At 31.2% G+C, this 18,888-nt stretch overlaps 1 protein-coding gene, 2 long non-coding RNA genes and 1 pseudogene across 6 annotated transcripts; 1 reads left to right on the forward strand and 3 right to left on the reverse strand.

Moving 5' to 3' along the window:
- Positions 1 to 312: 312 nt before the first annotated feature.
- Positions 313 to 3,172, reverse strand: LOC145323775 (HIG1 domain family member 1C-like). Its single transcript, XM_080166312.1, has 4 exons — positions 3,056 to 3,172; positions 2,151 to 2,280; positions 1,730 to 1,831; positions 313 to 978 (listed from the first exon to the last, which is right to left on the reverse strand). The coding sequence occupies exons 1-3, from the start codon at positions 3,146 to 3,148 to the stop codon at positions 1,746 to 1,748; spliced, it is 309 nt and encodes a 102-aa protein (XP_080022438.1). The 5' UTR covers positions 3,149 to 3,172; the 3' UTR covers positions 313 to 978; positions 1,730 to 1,745.
- A 2,337-nt stretch (positions 3,173 to 5,509) lies between these two features.
- Positions 5,510 to 6,513, reverse strand: LOC145323776 (uncharacterized). 4 transcript variants are annotated; one of them, XR_013881100.1, is made up of 4 exons: positions 6,413 to 6,513; positions 6,027 to 6,193; positions 5,730 to 5,853; positions 5,510 to 5,622 (listed from the first exon to the last, which is right to left on the reverse strand). It is a non-coding gene; the product is annotated as an uncharacterized LOC145323776 (long non-coding RNA). The 4 variants fall into 4 exon arrangements; XR_013881099.1 differs by having other exon boundaries at positions 5,510 to 5,853; positions 6,030 to 6,193; XR_013881098.1 differs by having other exon boundaries at positions 5,510 to 5,853.
- Positions 6,514 to 6,792: 279 nt separating this feature from the next.
- Positions 6,793 to 8,268, reverse strand: LOC145323778 (uncharacterized). Its single transcript, XR_013881101.1, has 4 exons — positions 8,121 to 8,268; positions 7,516 to 7,582; positions 7,289 to 7,346; positions 6,793 to 6,881 (listed from the first exon to the last, which is right to left on the reverse strand). It is a non-coding gene; the product is annotated as an uncharacterized LOC145323778 (long non-coding RNA).
- Positions 8,269 to 12,309: 4,041 nt separating this feature from the next.
- On the forward strand, positions 12,310 to 13,560 carry LOC145324555 (uncharacterized; annotated as a pseudogene).
- The last annotated feature ends 5,328 nt before the right edge of the window (positions 13,561 to 18,888 follow it).

The raw sequence follows: 18,888 nt of genomic DNA on the forward strand, positions 1-18,888 counted from the left end.
AATTTAAATATAATTTCATATTAGGAATTTTGAGTTTAAATTGATTTATCAATAACAGGATAAAACTCTTATCAAGAATATTTTCTAAAATTAAATAACCATCATATTTTAAGTGTTCATGATAGACTGGTATTATTCTATTAACTTAAACCTAATAAAATGGCTTATTAAAGATCAGATTAACATATTTGTGGAGGCAATACAAATTTAGTCAAAACAAAAAAAGGCTCAATGTTTCCTAATGTGGTAGGCATTAGCGTAGACATATTTTCAGTTAAATTTCATTTTTTCTAAATAAATGGGGGAAGGGGGGGGGTAGAAGGAATGGAATTAAGATACTTTTAACAACTCATTAAAGTAACCAGAACCACTGTACCAACTTTCAATGCTGTAAATCTTTTATTTTGTCAAGTTCCTTAGGTTTCATTGCATGAAGTGAATCTTCCCCCCACTCACGCCAAATGTATTTAAAAAACTTAAAAGGGACCGAAGCATTAAGGCCTTGTAATCAAAGAATAAAGAAAATAGATTGAAAAAAGAAAAAAAGTCATAGAAAATTGACCGCCAATTAACTTCATTTGTATCATAAAATGCCCTGCCGTAATTCGATAGGTAGCCTAGGTAGGTAGCTTCTTTGAAGTTTTAATTGTCTTAATAATTTGATTACGAGGTTTCTACCATTATGATTAACTTCTTCAAGAGATAATATTTAGCAATTCAATATCTAAATATCCTTTTTAAAATATGACACTCTTATTTGTAAAATTATAAATTTTAGAGCATTTGTATTTCTTGCTTTCATTGGCAATAAAACTGCCAACACAAAACATTTTTTAGAATTTGATGTATTTTTTTCCGTTGCAGTTTAGAATTCATAACTTTGGAAGATTTATAGCCGTTTTCAACATTTTCACTGACTAGTCGGTAGAAATTGTTTATTCTTTTTGTTATTTCTTTTCATGATGGAAAGACCAAAATCTGTAATAAAAATAAAATTAGAATAAAAACAAGGATGAAAACATAAGATTAAGCGTATGTAACGAAGCACATTTAGAAACAAAATTTGTTGGAATATCAAGAATTCTAACAGACGAAAATGTAAGTTATAAGGAAGACCGGCGTAATTGGTAGGTAATAGATTCGAATCTCGACCCAAACCGTGTTTAGAATTTTAAATTTATATGGTTGGTTCATTAAGTTGAGTGTCCAGACGATTCAACCACTAATCGTAATCTACAGAAGGGGTAATTTTTTGTGTATAATCATTGTTGATGTACATCACTTCATATGCCATTGCCTTATCCCTTTAGATCCCTGCCATACCTACATAGATTCTAAAAAATCCTAGCATTTAAAAACATCCTGAAATGGATTCTTTTTTATGGGGATTTAGAGGATTTTTATCAAAAACAATTATGCCTCACTATACGACCCTAATTTTTTTTTTAAGAATCCACCTCTGGACAGATAAAAAATCATAAACAGCCATTATATGTAATAGGAAGCCGCGCCCAATGTAAAGTAAATATCTATTTTTAAATATTTATGTACCCCAAAAATACTGCATTTTATCGGTATCTCTATATCATACGTAAATAATGATAAGCCGTATAAATCATAAAGATTTTAACAAAATTAATACCTACCTACTAAAAAAAATATATTTCTAAATGAATCAGAAAAATGGATTGCTTGGTTTCTTTACAATTCCATGATTCCGTTTGCATACCTGAGTTGTGCTCGAATTATCTTGGCTCACTGCTGTTCAGAGCTGCCTGCCGTTCCTGATACTTTTGAAACATCTGATATGCCATACCAAAGCTAAGGACTCCTAAAATAGGAAATCATTCTTCATAAGTAGCGCAACATCAACAGGTTAACATTGTTTTGATGTATAAATGATAACATATCTATTGCCTTAATTTTTAAATTTTGTTCGCATTATGAGTCAGCTATAAATTGTCGCATAGCTTAGGATAAAGCTTTTCTTTGGTAAATTAATTCACGTAAAAATTTCTTAACTTGGTTAATGTAAAGCATTTTTGACAAAATACCTACCTATATAATAGGTTAGTTATGAATAGTTGAATTTATTAGGCTGTTACGTTGTAAACTAGTTATAGAGCAGCTTTGCTTTGACAAATACTCACCAATAACGCTTCCCTGAGCAAACATTCTGGTATGAATTACATATAAAGACATTCTCTGACTTTTATCGCGGTTCTTGAAATTTCTGGCCATGTAGGCAACTATACCCAGTCCGCATACTATTCCAGCTTTCTAAAAAAGAATACATACATAGTAAGATATATATAATGTATGATGTTTAATGCATAGACTTTGTCATAACCAAAGACAATAACAATGGTACCTAAGTCGTATTGTGTTTAAATGAATTAAATTGCTTGGCCAATTTATTAGTGCTGTGCAATAAGAGATATAAGTTTTCCGGAATTTTAATGTAGGGAGTAGATTTGAAATCTGCATCAAATTTTAAGGATTTTTTATAAAATTCGTTTTTTGTAAAATTCTTTATCTAAAAGCGAAAATACATTTTAAGTTAATTAATTTTGACCAATAGGATAGGTGGATTTTAAACTACCTGCGCTCTAATTGGTCGAATGATGTACGACATCCAATCAGAGCGCAGATTTTTTAAATCCACCAATCACAGATGCCAAAATTAATTAACTTAATTTGTATTTCCGCTTTTAGATAAAGAATTATACAAAAAACGATTTATACATATAAAAAATCCTTAAAATTTGATGCAGATTTCAAATCTACTCCCTACATTACAATTCCGGAAAACTTATATCTCTTACTGTGCAACCAAAAAATGAACATGTAGAGTTTTAGGACTTGCAGAGGTCCTAAATACTCAATCTTAATTAACATCAAAGTACGGTAACTAAGTAATTAAAACTTTTTTTATCAATCTGTCTTTTAAATACGGGGGTGTACCACCTAAAGATCTCTTTGAGGTCTATAGAGGATAGAGCCGCTAAAACGTATATTTTCGATATAAATCGTTCCCCAAAGCTTTAAAACTTACCCCAACAATGTCACCAACTGAATTATTACCCTTTCTTTCTCTATTTTGGGCCGAAGGGTCAAACAACTCATATTCTTGTTCTGATTTAGACATGTTTATCTGTAAAGGGTATAAGTAACTTTTTTTATTATTAAATAAAAGGAACAGGATTCGTGTGTGTGTCTTTACTGATTTAATCATCTCATTAATCGCTGATTTGATATTGTTTTCCTTCAACAAAGTAGCTTCTCATAGATCCTAAGAGTTATATAGCTATTTTAGGGGAGGGCACCACCATTAGAAAATAATGACCTCAGTCATGCATTGTTTTAGACTTTTTTAAAACTAAAATTGTAAGTGCTAAGAGGATTAATACTTCCCCCCTCCCCCATTCTACAGTACCCGAAGAGGCATCTAGGGGTATTTACTATAACTAGACCTTCTTGTCCAAGGGATCAATATTCCAAATGTCAATTGAATAGGATAATTATATTATACAAAATCAGGATGTTATAAAAATGGACTTCATGGTAAAATGACAATATAGTTACTACACTTTTGTAACTCGTACTTAATTGTCACAGGAATCATCATGGAAAGTTTGAAATCATACAAGATTATTCTCAAATTAACGATAAAAGTGCGCTAATACAACCTTTAGAATTAATAGCTTTGCTTATAAAACTAAAGAACTAAAAATATAATATACAGGCATTCTTTCTAAACATGTAAAAATTGACTCAAGTTCAAGTATCTTACGAAATCATACTTTAATTAGGAAAGAAAGCCAGGGCAAATAGGATAGGTCAATGGTCGCTGAATTAATCTTCTCCAAAAGAAATCACATATTCTTCAACTGCCTGCTAATAGGCCGGTTGAAAAAATATAGACAGGGGTAAAAGGGTTATAATTTACTTTCACTCCAATTGACCTTTCCTTCCCTGAATGAAAACTAAATAACTCTTTTCTGATGCAAAAGCAACGAACGTCAATTTTTTTAATGTTATGAAAGTACGAAAAACTCACGTATTATGAAATTTTACGGCTTAGAGTAAATTTTATTACAGAAAAGGGAAATAATAAAAAAATATTTTGTTTCATATTTTATAAAAGTTTATTATTTACTAAAAGCCTTGTTTCTTCGTCTGCTAGATTCGCACCCTAAAAACTATGAATTTGTGATATCAATAAAAACTTTTAAGTTTTAGCACAAGTTGAAAGTTTCTTAGCTGCCATTTGATAAAAAAAAACTAAAGCAAACATTATTTAAATGCATGAGAATTTACGTTTATGAAGCGATTATTTAGGTCAAATTAAGGAAAAAGATAACGCGGCAAATGCGCTTTGTTATTGCACAATTTGTACAAATACTTCGCAGACAAAATATCCCATTTGATAAATAGAAATATTTTGTTATAAAAAAATAAGTTAAAAGTGCAGGATCATTACTCCACCCCCCCCCCCCCCCCCTCAAGTGCCCCTAGAGGCATATTCACATGCACCATTTTATAAAAAAACCTTTAAATTGTCGTCGTTTTGATGATTTTTGTAGAAATTTGCAAAAGCATAAGCCGACAATGCACCTCCATCCATTATTTTTAAAATTCAAAATAAGGATGATAACATCCATTAAAGCGCAGCTCTTAAACGGTGGGACAAACGAAATTAAACACTTGTAGAGTGACAGAATTAAATAATCAGAATATAATTATGTTTAAAAGTCAAAAAAAAAGATTGAAAGTATATTTGTTGAAAAACGGCATAAATACAGGATAATCTTTGACATACTTACATGTATAGGACTTGATTATAGAAATGCTTCGCTTATAGGATTATAATTTGTTGTCCTTGTAATCAGTATTTCAAAAATTAAATCAATCGGATAATTTTATAACATAAAGATTTATTGTTATAAAAAGTTAAAAATCAACATGTTTAAAATGGACGTACGGACATTCCCCAGTAACATGTTTTTGAAAAATGTCACAACTTTTTCCGATGTTAACGTTTGTGACATGTCACAATGTCACACACCTAAACTTGTGACCGGTCACACACTTTATATAGTGAGTTTGTCATCAAAAATGTGACATGTCACAAGATTTTTGAGTGACATATCACAAAGTATTGTGTGACTTGTCACAAAGAAATTGTGTGACTTGTCACATAGAATGTATGAATGTCTCAGAATATGTGACTTGTCACAAAGAATGTTTGTGACTTGTCACATTGAATGAATGAATGTCTCAGAATATGTGACTTGTCACAAAGTATTGTGTGACTTGTCACTAAGAATGTTTGTGACTTGTCACATTGAATGTATGAATGTCTCCGAATATGTGACTTGTCACAAAGTATTGTGTGACTTGTCACCAAGTATGTGTGTGACTTGTCACAATTTTTTATTAACATGAAATATAAGTGACACGTCACAAGTGACATGTCACAATGGTACTACAGAAATAAAAAAGGTAATAAAAAAATAGATTTATTTATAAATATTAACTTCTTAATAAGCACACCATTTGACAAAACTTAATAATCACAGCATTTGATAATAGTTATTTCTCGCATCATATTATAAACAGCTTTCCGCGCATATAGAATATACAATTATAAGATTAAAACTCGTTTTTTTAGCCCCGAGGTACCGAAGGCACGGGCTAAAAAAACTGTTTTAATCTCATGATTGTACATTTTTATATTCGTAGAAAGCTGGATATAATTCGATGCTAGACATAGTTTTTTGGTATGGATGAGAACCGGTTCCTATCCACCGGATTCGAATGAATACGAGAAAACATATTTAAAGTTTGATACTATAGAAAGAAGTTTTTCCGTCTAATGCTTGCCGACCAAACAAACTATTTTGATACTTATTTTAAGTGAATTTATGTTAAGTTAATTCAGGATTAAAGACTCCCCCCCCCCCCTCAATACTTTTGTTGTTTTAATTTTTGGTTGGTTTGTCGCCAAGCATTATAGTGAAAACCACTGCAATTTATTTATGTTAATAAGTTCAACTCTTGCAAAACAAAAAGTTCTAATGCTAAAAATTACTCTCCCAAAAAAAGGAATGCAGGATATATGTTAATTAACGATGGAGGTCAGTTACAATAAGGCTTCGAAATCAACGGCATACTTTCTTCTACAGTATCCCTGAAAAAGAAAACTTTATTATTAAGATTACTCTTAACATTCAAGTATTATTATGACAATAATACACGAATTTATGTTTATTCTTATGATTATTAAACATGATATTAGTCAATTTTAAAGCAAAATTACTCTATAATTTGAATGCCAGTATGTCGTAAACCTTGTACATATTTTTTTAAAACATCTTAGCTGCTATTAAAAATACAGATATAGAATTACCTGTTCTTTTGCATTGAAAAAAGTCCTTGGTGATTCAGTTTTCTTTGAAATTATGTGGAATATCGGATCTTATTCTTTTATACAGGTTTCAAATCCCTATTATTTTTTTTTTATGAATTCATAAAATAAACATTCTTAGGTTATTTCCTTTGTCATATGCTAGGTATTAATTTAACATTACACATTGTCATGTATCTAACCTAGCAAACATAGGAAACTTTTTTTAGTTAAGTTAGAATAAGTCAAGACACAAAAAGGGGGGGGGGGGGTGAAGACTTCAATAGGATGTGTCTTCTATCATAGGTTTTTTTATATTTGCCTTTCTATATTTTAATTGCTTTTGAGACTTAAAAAACAATAATTTGATATGAATTCTTTCCTTAGCATACAAAGCAGCCTGTGCGCTGATAAATGACTGTTACCATCCAGCTTCAGATGCTGGAAGTTTGCCCCCAGCAGTTACGACATCCTTAATGAAAATATATTATTAACTTTACTATTCAAACGAAACTACTGTATAAAAAGGATCTGTCTGTTCGTCTCGTAGAAGTATTATGAAGAAGAAATCCACTTGTAGATTATCTAAATTATCTATTATCAATTTTATCTAATTGTATAAACATCAGTATTAAAAAGAAATTTATTTTCAAGAAAAGAGCAAACAGTTTCAGAAGGACGGAAGTACGGACGGACCTGCCCTAATACTAGAAAAGCTTTGTTTTTAAAAATTATTGATTATCAAGGATCCTAAATTAGATCTATATAGGCTATACTCCATTCTCAATTGTGTGACACACAGACAGACATCCTTGAACTTTTACACAAGGACTTTTTTCTGGGGTGTAATAATTGTTCATGTGGGAATGTGAATCTTACCTTAAGGAGCGAACGGACAGGCAGGACAATGGTGAAACTAAGCACCAAATCTGTTTAACTAAAATCAACAGAGAAATAAGGTTTACATAATATCTGGCATCTTAAGTTTCTAGGATGTTTTTCTAAATTATTTTTATAGGAACGTCTACCTATTAAATATTAGAGATACATTTAATACATGTATAATTTAGGTTTTAAATAGGTTGTCAAATCAATTAAGCATAAACCTTATTCCTTGAGCTAGCACTAAAGTCCACAGCAGTTAATTTCGTCACCTTTGCTCTCGTTGCCCACCTTAACATAAAACAAGAATTTGACTTTGGTATGTGCGTATCTTTAGGTTTTAAGTTACTCTATCGTACTGCGAATAAAACAACTGTTAGTTCAATAGCAAAAAATTTTCAGGGATTTTAGGGGATAAGACTTTGGAAAAAAAATAATTTACAACATTTGTTAGTGGGTGGACTGTCTACTATTAAAAGGGATAAGACAATGGAGATAAATTGTTATACATTCCCAATAATCATGAACAAAATATAATTATTTGTTAAAAACTTCAAAATACTCCCTACTAGTTTTAAAGCAACCAATAAAATTCAATATTAGTACCAACCCAAAGTATTTGATCCAACGAACATGGTTATAAAACTTTGGGTACAAATAGTATGTATCCCTCTCCTCTGTGAGGTATTTGATTAAAGAATACATATGATAGAACAATGTTACTTTAATCTTTTTAATTCAAAATGTCATGATAAGCGATTTATTGACAAAATTTAAAAAAAATAACATGCCATAAAATACAAATTTTTGGTAATACGCGTTTGTTTACCTTGATAAATATTTAAATTCAAAGCTTCAACTCTGCAGAGGTCAATGCTGTCAACAAACTGAAACGCTTTAGTAAAACTGGCGTACAAGCCAGATTTAAATATTAGCTTCAAACTTGATATAACTCCCTGCATTCTTGATTCTGAAATTTAGAAAAATATTTCTTGTATTCATTCGAATCCGGTGGATAGGAACCGGTTCTCATCCATACGAAAAAACTAAGTCTAGCATCGTATTATATCCAGTTTTCTACGAATATAGAAATGTACAATCATAAGATTAAAACCAGTTTTTTTAGCCGCGCCTCCGGCACCTCGGGGCTAAAAAAAATAGTTTTAATCTTATAATTGTAGTTACATTCTATATCCGCGGAAAGCCGTTTATAATACGATACGAGAAATAACTAATAAACTTTATAAGAAAAGCAGCGAGTTTTGCTTTACTTTATTGAAAAATAAATATATTATTAAAATTAATTATGTAAAAACGTAAATAAACTAAAAATTACCATAAACTTATAACTTATGTTTTTAGAATAACGTAATTTTACACAATTTAATTTTGCAATTTCAGTCACTCACACTCACTCAGTGTTGTTTGTAACAGTTGTATGTAATTTTTAAATTTGTTAAGGTTGCCATCTTTTGTTGTGACTGAGCGCCAATAGGTTCAAATTAACTTATTTTTGGAATTTTCTTAACTAAATTGTAATTTAAAATTTTGTAATAAAATATTTTTGAATATAAGCTAGAAACCCTAGAATCTTATTTTTATTCAATCTTTATTCTTATATTATGGCCCCATTAAAAAATATTTGACAACACTACCAGGCGCATGCGCCAGAAAATAAAATTTTTTCAAATTTTAAGATTTTTTGGGCATTTTTTTGCTCTCTTCACAATCGAATATAGTCCTCCATGGTGTTAGAGGAGTATATATAATATAAATTGCAAAAAATATATTTATTTGGGATTTTGATATATAATGGGTTAATTTTTTTGGTGACCTGTCACAATTTCCCTTAGGTATTTTTTTAAAAACTAGTGACATGTCACAAATATTTTTTTGTGAAGTGTCACAAAAATTCTAAAATTGTAAAACTAGTGACATGTCACAGATAAATTTTTAAATTGTAAAAACTAGTGACATGTCACAAATAATATTTTTTGAGGGCATCATTTCTTTGTAAATTGGTATGGATAATTTTTTGTGAAATGTCACAAAAATTCTAAAATTATAAAAACTAGTGACATGTCACAAATAAATTTTTAATTTGTAAAAACTAGTGACATGTCACAAATAATATTTTTGAGGGAATCATTTCTTTGTAAATTTGTATGGATAATTTTTTGTGAAATGTCACAAAAATTCTAAAATTATAAAACTAGTGACATGTCACAAAACATTTTTTTTGGAGTGAATCATTTTGTTGTGAAATGTCCCAAAAAATTCTAAAATTGTAAAAACTAGTGACATGTCACAAAAAATATTTTTGGAGTAAATTATTTTTTTTGTGAAATGTCACAAAAAAATTCTAAAACTGTAAAAACTAGTGACATGTCACAAAAAATATTTTTGGAGTAAATTATTTTTTTTGTGAAATGTCACAAAAAAATTCTAAAACTGTAAAAACTAGTGACATGTCACAAATAATATTTTTGGAGGGATTCATTTCTTTGTGAAATGTCACAAAAAATCTTAAAATTGTAAAAACTAGTGACATGTCACAAATAATATTGTCACAATTATTGTGACATGTGACCAACATTTTACTGGGTCTGGTAACGATTATAGGTGGTTACGCTTTCTAAATTGTACTTAATTGTTATAGGAATTAACATGCATCGGTATATATAGGACAATTCTAACCTGTTTTAATTAACGTAAAGAGCTAACCGTTCCAGACGGACGGACGTCCGACCCTAATTATAGAAAAGCTTCGCTTTTAATAAAGGTGAGAGGGGTTAGGTTTTCCTTTATTTGTTTTCTTTAGATCAGGCTAGGTATATAAGTTAGTTTATATTGGGACTAGGAAGCCCCGAAAGTTTTAGACTTCCGTAGGTGTTGGGCACAAGAAAAGACATTTACACCCTTATTTTACCCAATTGTGATTAACAATTTTCCTTTTTCTGTAGAATAAACCAAATGTGTTGCATAACATTTTCAAATTTGTTTATTCAAAAATTTATGAAATGACAAAAGAAAATGGGAAAGGGAGAAATTGCACTTTATTGAAAGCAAAGTTTTTCTATAATTAGAATCGGTTCGTCTGTCCGTATGTACGTTCGTCCAGAATGGTTACCTCATTTCTGTAATAATGTTATAATATGTTAGAATTGTCCTACCAATTTTAAACTTTGCACTTTGATAACAACAAGCGTACAACTCTATAATCGATACCAGAAAGTTCGTACGTCCGTTGATAAAGGTACAAGGTTATAGGCGAAGAATCACTATAATCAAGGCCTAAAATGTAAGTATGTCTTTAACATTATCCTGCACTTAGGTAGTTTTGCAACAAATTTACTTACAATTTTGTTTAGACTTATACATTGATATATTCTGTGTATTCAGTTCTGACACTTTACAAGTGTTAATGTTCAATTGTCCTACCGTTTCAGAGCTTCGCTTTTATGGATGTGTTTTACACTTTGGCTGACACAAAGGAAATAGTGGTTCAACAAAAAAATTAATAATAACAAAATTTTATACGCAACCCTATATTTTAAAAATGTCTAAATGTATTTATCATGAAGACTCTCACACTAACCGTTTTACCAATATGGTTTTCCCTTACAATGAAGCTTCTCAAGGGTCCAGGAAAGGAAATTACAACTATGTTGTGGAGTGTACTAAAGGATATCGCTCACCACTGAACCAATATGGTTCTTATTAACTGGCAAGGTTTCTAACTATGAAAAAAAATAAGTTTTTCTTCTGCGACCAATGAGAGTACTGTAGTTTGAGAATTCTACCTGTTAGTATTTAAAGCCAATCAGATGGCTGGATCTACTCAACAACTAATCACAGAGGTGTTTTAATTGTACAAATGTAATTAGTTTTTGGCATTATAAATTTGTGTCAAATAAACATAAATTTTGATTCTACCTGGTGTAATTACATATGGAAATTTGTTATTTAAGAGTGGAAAAAAATTTGAAAGAACTTTTTTGAATGTCAGTTTAAGATGTCTATCACTTTTTTGATATTAAAGATGGAGACTTCAAATGTTGGATATTAGGTTCACTTAGAGCAGCCTTTCAGCAGTGTAATTCCAGCTGGCTTCCTTTAAGTTGCTATTTTAAGAATTTTATTTTTTTTGAGTAACCATCATATTTCACTTTTGCCAGAGAAAGTATTTTAGTTCTGGATCAGGGACTTGAATTCTAAACATTAATAAAATCAGAATTTAAAAGTAATTAAACATAGATAAAAATATCCATAAAAGCAAAGCATTACAATCATAAGGAAGTAAAAACGAACAATAATTTGTAAGTCTAAATAAAATTGTACATAAACTTGTTGCAAAATTGCTTAAATACAGGATACATTATAGGGTCATACATTCATTTATGATTTGATTATAGAGTTGCCTCGCTTATGATAATGTACCTTGTTGTCTTAGGAATCATTAACACAAAAATCAGATGAGCAGGATAATCATTCAAAATTTGTTGTCAAAAAGTTAAAAATCAGCATATTTTCCTAACTACTTTCCTGTAACAATCATAAAGTTTTTAATCTTCCTAAATTATATCTAATTGTTATACAATCATCATGAAATCAATAGAACAATTCTAACGTGTCTAAATTAATGAAAAGAGCTGACTGTTACGGACATACTGACAAACTGACAGATTGGCCCATTTTATAGAATAGCTTAGCTTTTAAAATCTATAATTCAATTATAGTAAGATGTATGAAGCTTAAGATCTTGTTAACTTCTGAACCAACAAGTTGGTGCTTTTTAGGTTGTATACCAACTGGTCCTGTAGTGGTTTAAGCTATTAAAAAAAACAGGAGATCTAGCGGATAAGAATCAGATACGTTGCCATACTACTCAAAATTATTCTTACTTTTATTTTATGAGAATACCAATCCTAGCTGTTCTCTGCAAGGTGAAAATTGTTTACACTTTGCTTTTTGTGGCATTATTGATTTGTGAATGTCAACAGGATTGACACAACTCAATGCTGATGCAGCATGACACAGGGACAGGTATACTGATGCAGCATGACACAGGGACAGGTATACTGATGCAGCAGGACACAGAGAAAGGTAAACTGATGCAGCAGGACACAGGGACAGGTATACTGATGCAGCAGGACACAGGGACAGGTATACTGATGCAGCATAACACAGGGACAGGTATACTGATGCAGCAGGACACAGGGACAAGTATACTGATGTAGCAGGACACAGGGACAGGTATACTAATGCAGCATGACATAGAGACAGGTATACTGATGCAGCATGACACAGGGACAAGTATACTGATTAAGCAGGACACGGGGACAGGTATACTGATGCAGCAGGACACAGGGAAAGGTAAACTGATGCAGCAGGACACAGGGACAGGTATACTGATGCAGCATAACACAGGGACAGGTATACTGATGCAGCATAACGCAGGGACAGGTATACTGATGCAGCAGGACACAGGGACAGGTATACTGATGTAGCAGGACACAGGGACAGGTATACTGATGCAGCAGGACACAGGGACAGGTATACTGATGCAGCATAACACAGGGACAGGTATACTGATGCAGCATGACACAGGGACAGGTATACTGATGCAGCAGGACAAAGGGACAGGTATACTGATGCAGCAGGACTCAGGGACAGGTATACTGATGCAGCAGGACACAGGGACAGGTATACTAAAAACAAGGATGATTACATTCATATAAGTAATAAAACTTTTATATTGGCCATATCTGTGCTAGAGGAACAGTTATAGAATTTTCTAAATGAGCCTAATAAATCTAAGATACTACAACATGTTTGACGCCCGTCTGTTATATGCATGTCCTGTCCGTATATAAGTCTGTATGTTCAAGTATGTTAACAAAAAAAAACTTTAACTTGGCTATAGTAAGGCTATGCCAATGGTTCTTACAGTTATACATATAATCATTAACCAAGCCTAATCAATCTTGGACACTAGGTTTGTATGTCCTTTTTTCTAATGCAGTACGCTATCAGTTTTCATAAAAAAAAATGTTCTTTAACTTTAGAGATTGCTTTAATTACAATTTATAGCAGTTGAATTTTAGCAAAGCATTTGGTTAGTAGTTAGACTTATGAGCATTTTCAAGTCTTATGAGCCCTGTTTATGGATGATTATCTTATTTTATCTTCTTTGCTTTCTATGTTCATTAAGATCTTGGAAATATCTGGACCTATTTTCAGAGAAGTTCTCTTCTAGTCCAGATTAGGTAGGCACCAACATCTATTAAGGAGCAGCCACTAGTGTAAAAATCGTTTAAGCATATCTTCATTTATAATATAATATGTATGTTTTTAAAAATTGACGCTTTCATACAAGGTAATTTGTTGAGAACTGCACCTACCCCCTTCTCCCCCCCCCCCAGTAAAGCAGAATTAGGTAGGATATTTATATAAAAGGGTAACTACATTTCTATCAGGGACGTTCAAACTTTTCATTTTTAGGGGGGTACAAAACAATTTTTTTAAAACTTTTTCTTTTAACTCTAAAGTAAGAAAAATTAGGTTGTTCAAACCTCTTGGGGCAAAGCCCCTAGAGGCTAGGGGCGAAGCCGCTAGTCCTATCATATAAAGTAGTAAAAATATTATTAATGACAAACATATGAAATTATCCCGTCAGAAACAATCTAACTCAAACACAACAATCTAAAAAAAGTTTTGATGAACGGAGGGAAGGATCAGCATAAAAAAATCTTGGGGTGCCTTGACTATTTTAGCACAATTATTTTAGATAACTTTATGCTTTTGATTGCACGAACTTTTCTTGAATATCATTATGTATAATGATGGTTTCTGCCTGTTTTGGGCCATGACTAATGACCTCCCATACAACAGAAAGTAATAGAAATAGCCTAAAACTGCCAAAAGATAAATAAAGCTTATTTGAATGGACGTTGGACAAAAACTGCAAAGAAAAATTTACTTACAAATATTACTTTATAATAAACCGTCTTTAAAAGCATAGCTTTTCTATAATTAGAATGTGTGTCCGGCACGGATAGCTCTGACCTGTAATTAGGGCATATTAGAATTGTCCTATCGATTTTAAACTTTGCATTATACTGATGATTCATGTAACAGTTCAGTACAATTAAGAAAGCGTAGCAACTCTATATTCGTATTCAGAAAGTACGTTAAGATCATTTAAAATTTTTTGAACTTTATGTTCATCCTATTAATATAACTTTTTTATGATTCATAGGACAGTAAGGTACAAATTTATAAAAAAAATTGACGAAATTAATCATCATTTAAAAATAAATCCTTAAAACCCTGGCTGAGGCCAATTTATACGAGGTCGGTTCTATTAATTAAAAACCATAGAAATCGCAATAACTTTCAAACCTTTCCAACCTAAAATTGTACTGTGATACAACTTATTAGGGGGTGACCATTGAAGTGTTCTCAAGTTTTGAAGTTTGCTAATCTTGAAATGGAAATATTCCAACGAGGCAATATCGAGAATCTTTTCAAAAGGGTTTCACACCATGCAGCAGAATATCATTTCCAGTATGGCTTCGAAACCGATTAAAATCCGCTGGATTTTTATATCTACGGAAAGCTGTTTATAATACGATGCGATAAATAACTATTATATTTTAGCAGCGACAAAGTTTTTTTATGTACGTCCATACGGGAAAGTGTAGCGGACAGACATACATTAAGAATGTCTGTCGAATAATAATTTGCTTTTACATCTATCTATTTTAGGTTAACTATGATTTTAATTTTGTATAGCTATTGTGTTTTTTATTACTTCCACCAAAATATATAGGGAAAGGAATCCAATATTATCATACTTAACCCACTCTTATTCTGTAAATATTGTCTTTATTATGTTGTGGATCCCCAAAATATATAATGCATCTATTATTATCGCATTTGACCCATCCTAACTCTGTAAATAATTACTTTAGTAATGTTAAAACTTTGTACCAATAAACTTGTGAATATAACCTTTGTGTTATTGGGAATAGAAGCGAAGCTTCTCTACAGTTGAAACTGTGTAATGTCCGTACGTCGTGTCTGCAACTTGACTAGCTTTGACCGTCGCGTTGGTTTCAGCATGATATCGATTATAAAATTATCAAGTTAGTAAATGCTTCAATTTACTAGATAGCGTTGTAACTCCATAATCATTACCAGAAAATCCTTAAATCCATTTTAAAAGTGTCAGTTTTTTGGCACTCTATTCTATTGTATTATTAATTTAATGTTGCGATTGGTAGATTTATGTGTGCATCGGTAAGGCCTACTACTTTCCCCTCTTTTTTCTATCTCCTTAATGTAATGTCTGAATTACAGAGGAAAGGAGTGACAAAAATTTGGGTAAAAATAGCCATCAGACAAACAATTGTATAACTTGTAGAGTAGTTTTGCAGCTAAGTATATAAAATTTGACGTTTTTTCTTGAACACCACTGGTTATTTTTTAGGTCGGGACTGCTGGGACAAACTTCGAGTGGACATTTCTGTACAGAAAGGAAAAGGATTAAGAAAGGATAAAAAAATCTCTTCAAGTTTGAAATGCACCAAAATGTTATCTTTGTTTATAGATTATTATTATTATATTTTTCTTTATATTTAATTGTTTTTGTAAAGAATTTTTGATTGTTTTGGGTTATGGGGTTCATTTTTCTCTTTGGAGGGTAGTGGTTCTTTTCCCCAAAATGAGACAGCGCAAAATGGCACCAAAAAATGACGTCATACAATAAAGTTATCCAATGAGAGGTAAGTATACATTGTAATTGACCAATGGTAAAATATATACTCGCCTCTCATTTGTTATTTTATCATATGACGTAATTTTTTTGGTGCCATTTTACGCTGTCTCCCCCAAAATAGTTATAAACCTACCTAGGACCGATGAGAAGCTATTTTGTAAGGGAGAAGCATATCAGTTAAGTGGTTAGTGAGATCCTTCAGTTCACACAGATAGACATCCTGTTACATTTATATGGACAAATGGTGGTATTTCAGTGCTCAATAGACACTTTGAGAGAAAGCGCCAACGGTTAATTGCTTGCCTTCTTCTTTTTTCATCCTATAATAGTTTCACACATCCTTGGAAAGTGAATCGCTGTGCACACCACTGGTTTTAGGCTTTCTTATTTAACAACATGATAAAATCACGAAACCTTTCTAATAAAATGAATGATTTCCCCTCCAGGAAACTAAAGCCTGTACGTACGTTACCCAGTAAAGTAATGAAATAAACCTTTGAAATTGCATTATTAGAAGGCCAACATTTTTGATAGACTCTGGGAGGGTTTGGTTTAAAGTGAAGCAAAAATTCACCTTTTATTTTTAACTCATAATGTTTGCTGCTGATTAAATTTGTAGCTGACAACAATATTAGAATTTTAAGAAAACTCACATTACAATATGATAATTGTACAGACATGAAGAGGGAATCTAATTTTATAAAATTTGCCATGCAATTTCAAATTCTAGAAAACATTTTTTTTTCTGCATAAAATTACTTTTTCTATATTTTAAATATACTTTTTTTCTGTTTTACTTTTGAAAATTAAAAGTTGTTCAAAACTTTAATTAAGAAAATTTATTTATTACATTGTACGTATTATAGACATTTTTAGTATAGCTTAAGATCTCTATAGCCGCTTGATTGATATAGTTCTCCTTTACAGTGAAGCTTCAATAAGCCCAGAGAATGTTTATAACTATTTTGAGGGAGAATACACCCTTGCAAGAAAAATATCCCCTTAAACATATTTTTTTCTTTTAACTTCCACCCCCTCTTCCCCTAAGAGCCTCTAGGGATGTTTTGGGGTGTAGCCGCTTGTTTTATTACTTTAGGCATTCCAATCTTAACCAATCATAGCCTAAAACCTGGGCATACTCAATACTAGACTATTAGACTATACTAAAATATTTCTGTTCATTTAATTTAGTTCTTAAAACCAAGAATGAAAAAAATGAAACACATAACTTCAATATATTTTAAAATTTCTATTTTGAATAATTTTTTTTTCACTGTGCCATTGAAACAACAAGACTTGATTAAATTCTTGGAATCTTGTGGTTGGTATCCATACAATACTGTTATATAAAAGTAACAGGATATCTGTGATATCTAACCGCTGAACCTATATGTTCCCCCTTTCAGTGTAGCTTCTTATAGGTCATGGGAAGGTTTATAACTATTTTTGGTGAGGGTTACGGTTCTATTCTAAGAGAAATCAACCCTAGAAAAAAAATTACCCCTTCCAATTTTTTTTTATGGAGATTAGTATTTTAGTGGATTTAGGCTATTTTCCTACTTTTTCCCCTGGAGACTAGGAGCCCTATAATCAAAGGAGTATTGAAAGAAAGAAAACCAAACTTAGTTTAAAAAATTAAATAGCCTAAAACTATCCAGAGACCTATAAAAAGCTTCCATAAAATGGAGAACTCAATCGTTTGAGTAGTTATAGAAATCTTAAGCTACATCAAATTGTAGGCTAGACCATCCCATTACCCCTTTCCAGGGCCGGGGTCCAAATGTTCTATATGGGCACAACTACTAGTAAAATATGAAAAGTTAAATTTGTAATTTTACGTTGACACTAACCAAAGCAATGAGACTAATTTCTATGAAGTCAAAATTGAATAAATTTAACATAGAAGGAAAAAGAAAAAAGGTACATTAAATTGTGTATTTAAAATACTTTTTAAAGACTAATATTTTTTTTGCTTTGAACTAACTAACACCATTTTAAATAAAGAGTCCATGTTATTTAGGGTTGGTAGGAAATATACATCTATCCCTGATTATAAGGGTACAATACAATGAATAATAATATCCTATCCATGTATCCCTGATTATAAGGGTACAATACACTGAATAATAATATCATATCCATGTATCCCTGATTATAAGGGTACAATACAATGAATAATAATATCATATCCATGTATCCCTGATTATAAGAGTACAATACACTGAACAATAATATCACATCCATGTATCCCTGATTATAAGAGTAAAATACACTGAATAATAATATCATATCCATGTATCCCTGATTATAAGAGTACAATACACTGAATAATAATATCATATCCATGTATCCCTGATTATAAGGGTACAATACACTGAATAATAATATCATATCCATGTATCTCTGATTATAAGGGTACAATACAATGAATAATAATATCATATCCATGTATCCCTGATTATAAGGGTAAAATACAATGAATAATAATATCATATGCAAATATACCTGATTATAAGGGTACAATACAATGAATAATAATATCATATCACTGTAACACTGATTATAAGGGTACAATACAATGAACAATAATATCACAATAACAATAACACCATTTTAAATAAAGAGTCCATGTTATTTAGGGTTGGTAGGAAATATACATGTATCCCTGATTATAAGGGTACAATACACTGAATAATAATATCATATCCATGTATCCCTGATTATAAGGGTACAATACAATGAATAATAATATCATATCCATGTATCCCTGATTATAAGGGTACAATACAATGAATATTAATATCCTATCCATGTA

Source organism: Acartia tonsa, chromosome 7 (assembly GCF_053477335.1).
Source record: "Acartia tonsa isolate MP-2025a chromosome 7, ASM5347733v1, whole genome shotgun sequence".
Classification (NCBI taxonomy): Eukaryota; Metazoa; Arthropoda; class Copepoda; order Calanoida; family Acartiidae; genus Acartia; species Acartia tonsa.

Coding starts and splice junctions, on each gene's coding strand:
- LOC145323775 (XM_080166312.1), bottom strand. CDS start 3,148: ATGTCTAAATCAGAACAAGAATATGAGTTGTTTGACCCTTCGGCCCAA. Junction 2,281..3,055: donor CAGTTGGTGACATTGTTGGG/GTAAGTTTTAAA, acceptor ATTCTTTTTTAG/AAAGCTGGAATAGTATGCGG. Junction 1,832..2,150: donor TGCTCAGGGAAGCGTTATTG/GTGAGTATTTGT, acceptor TTCCTATTTTAG/GAGTCCTTAGCTTTGGTATG.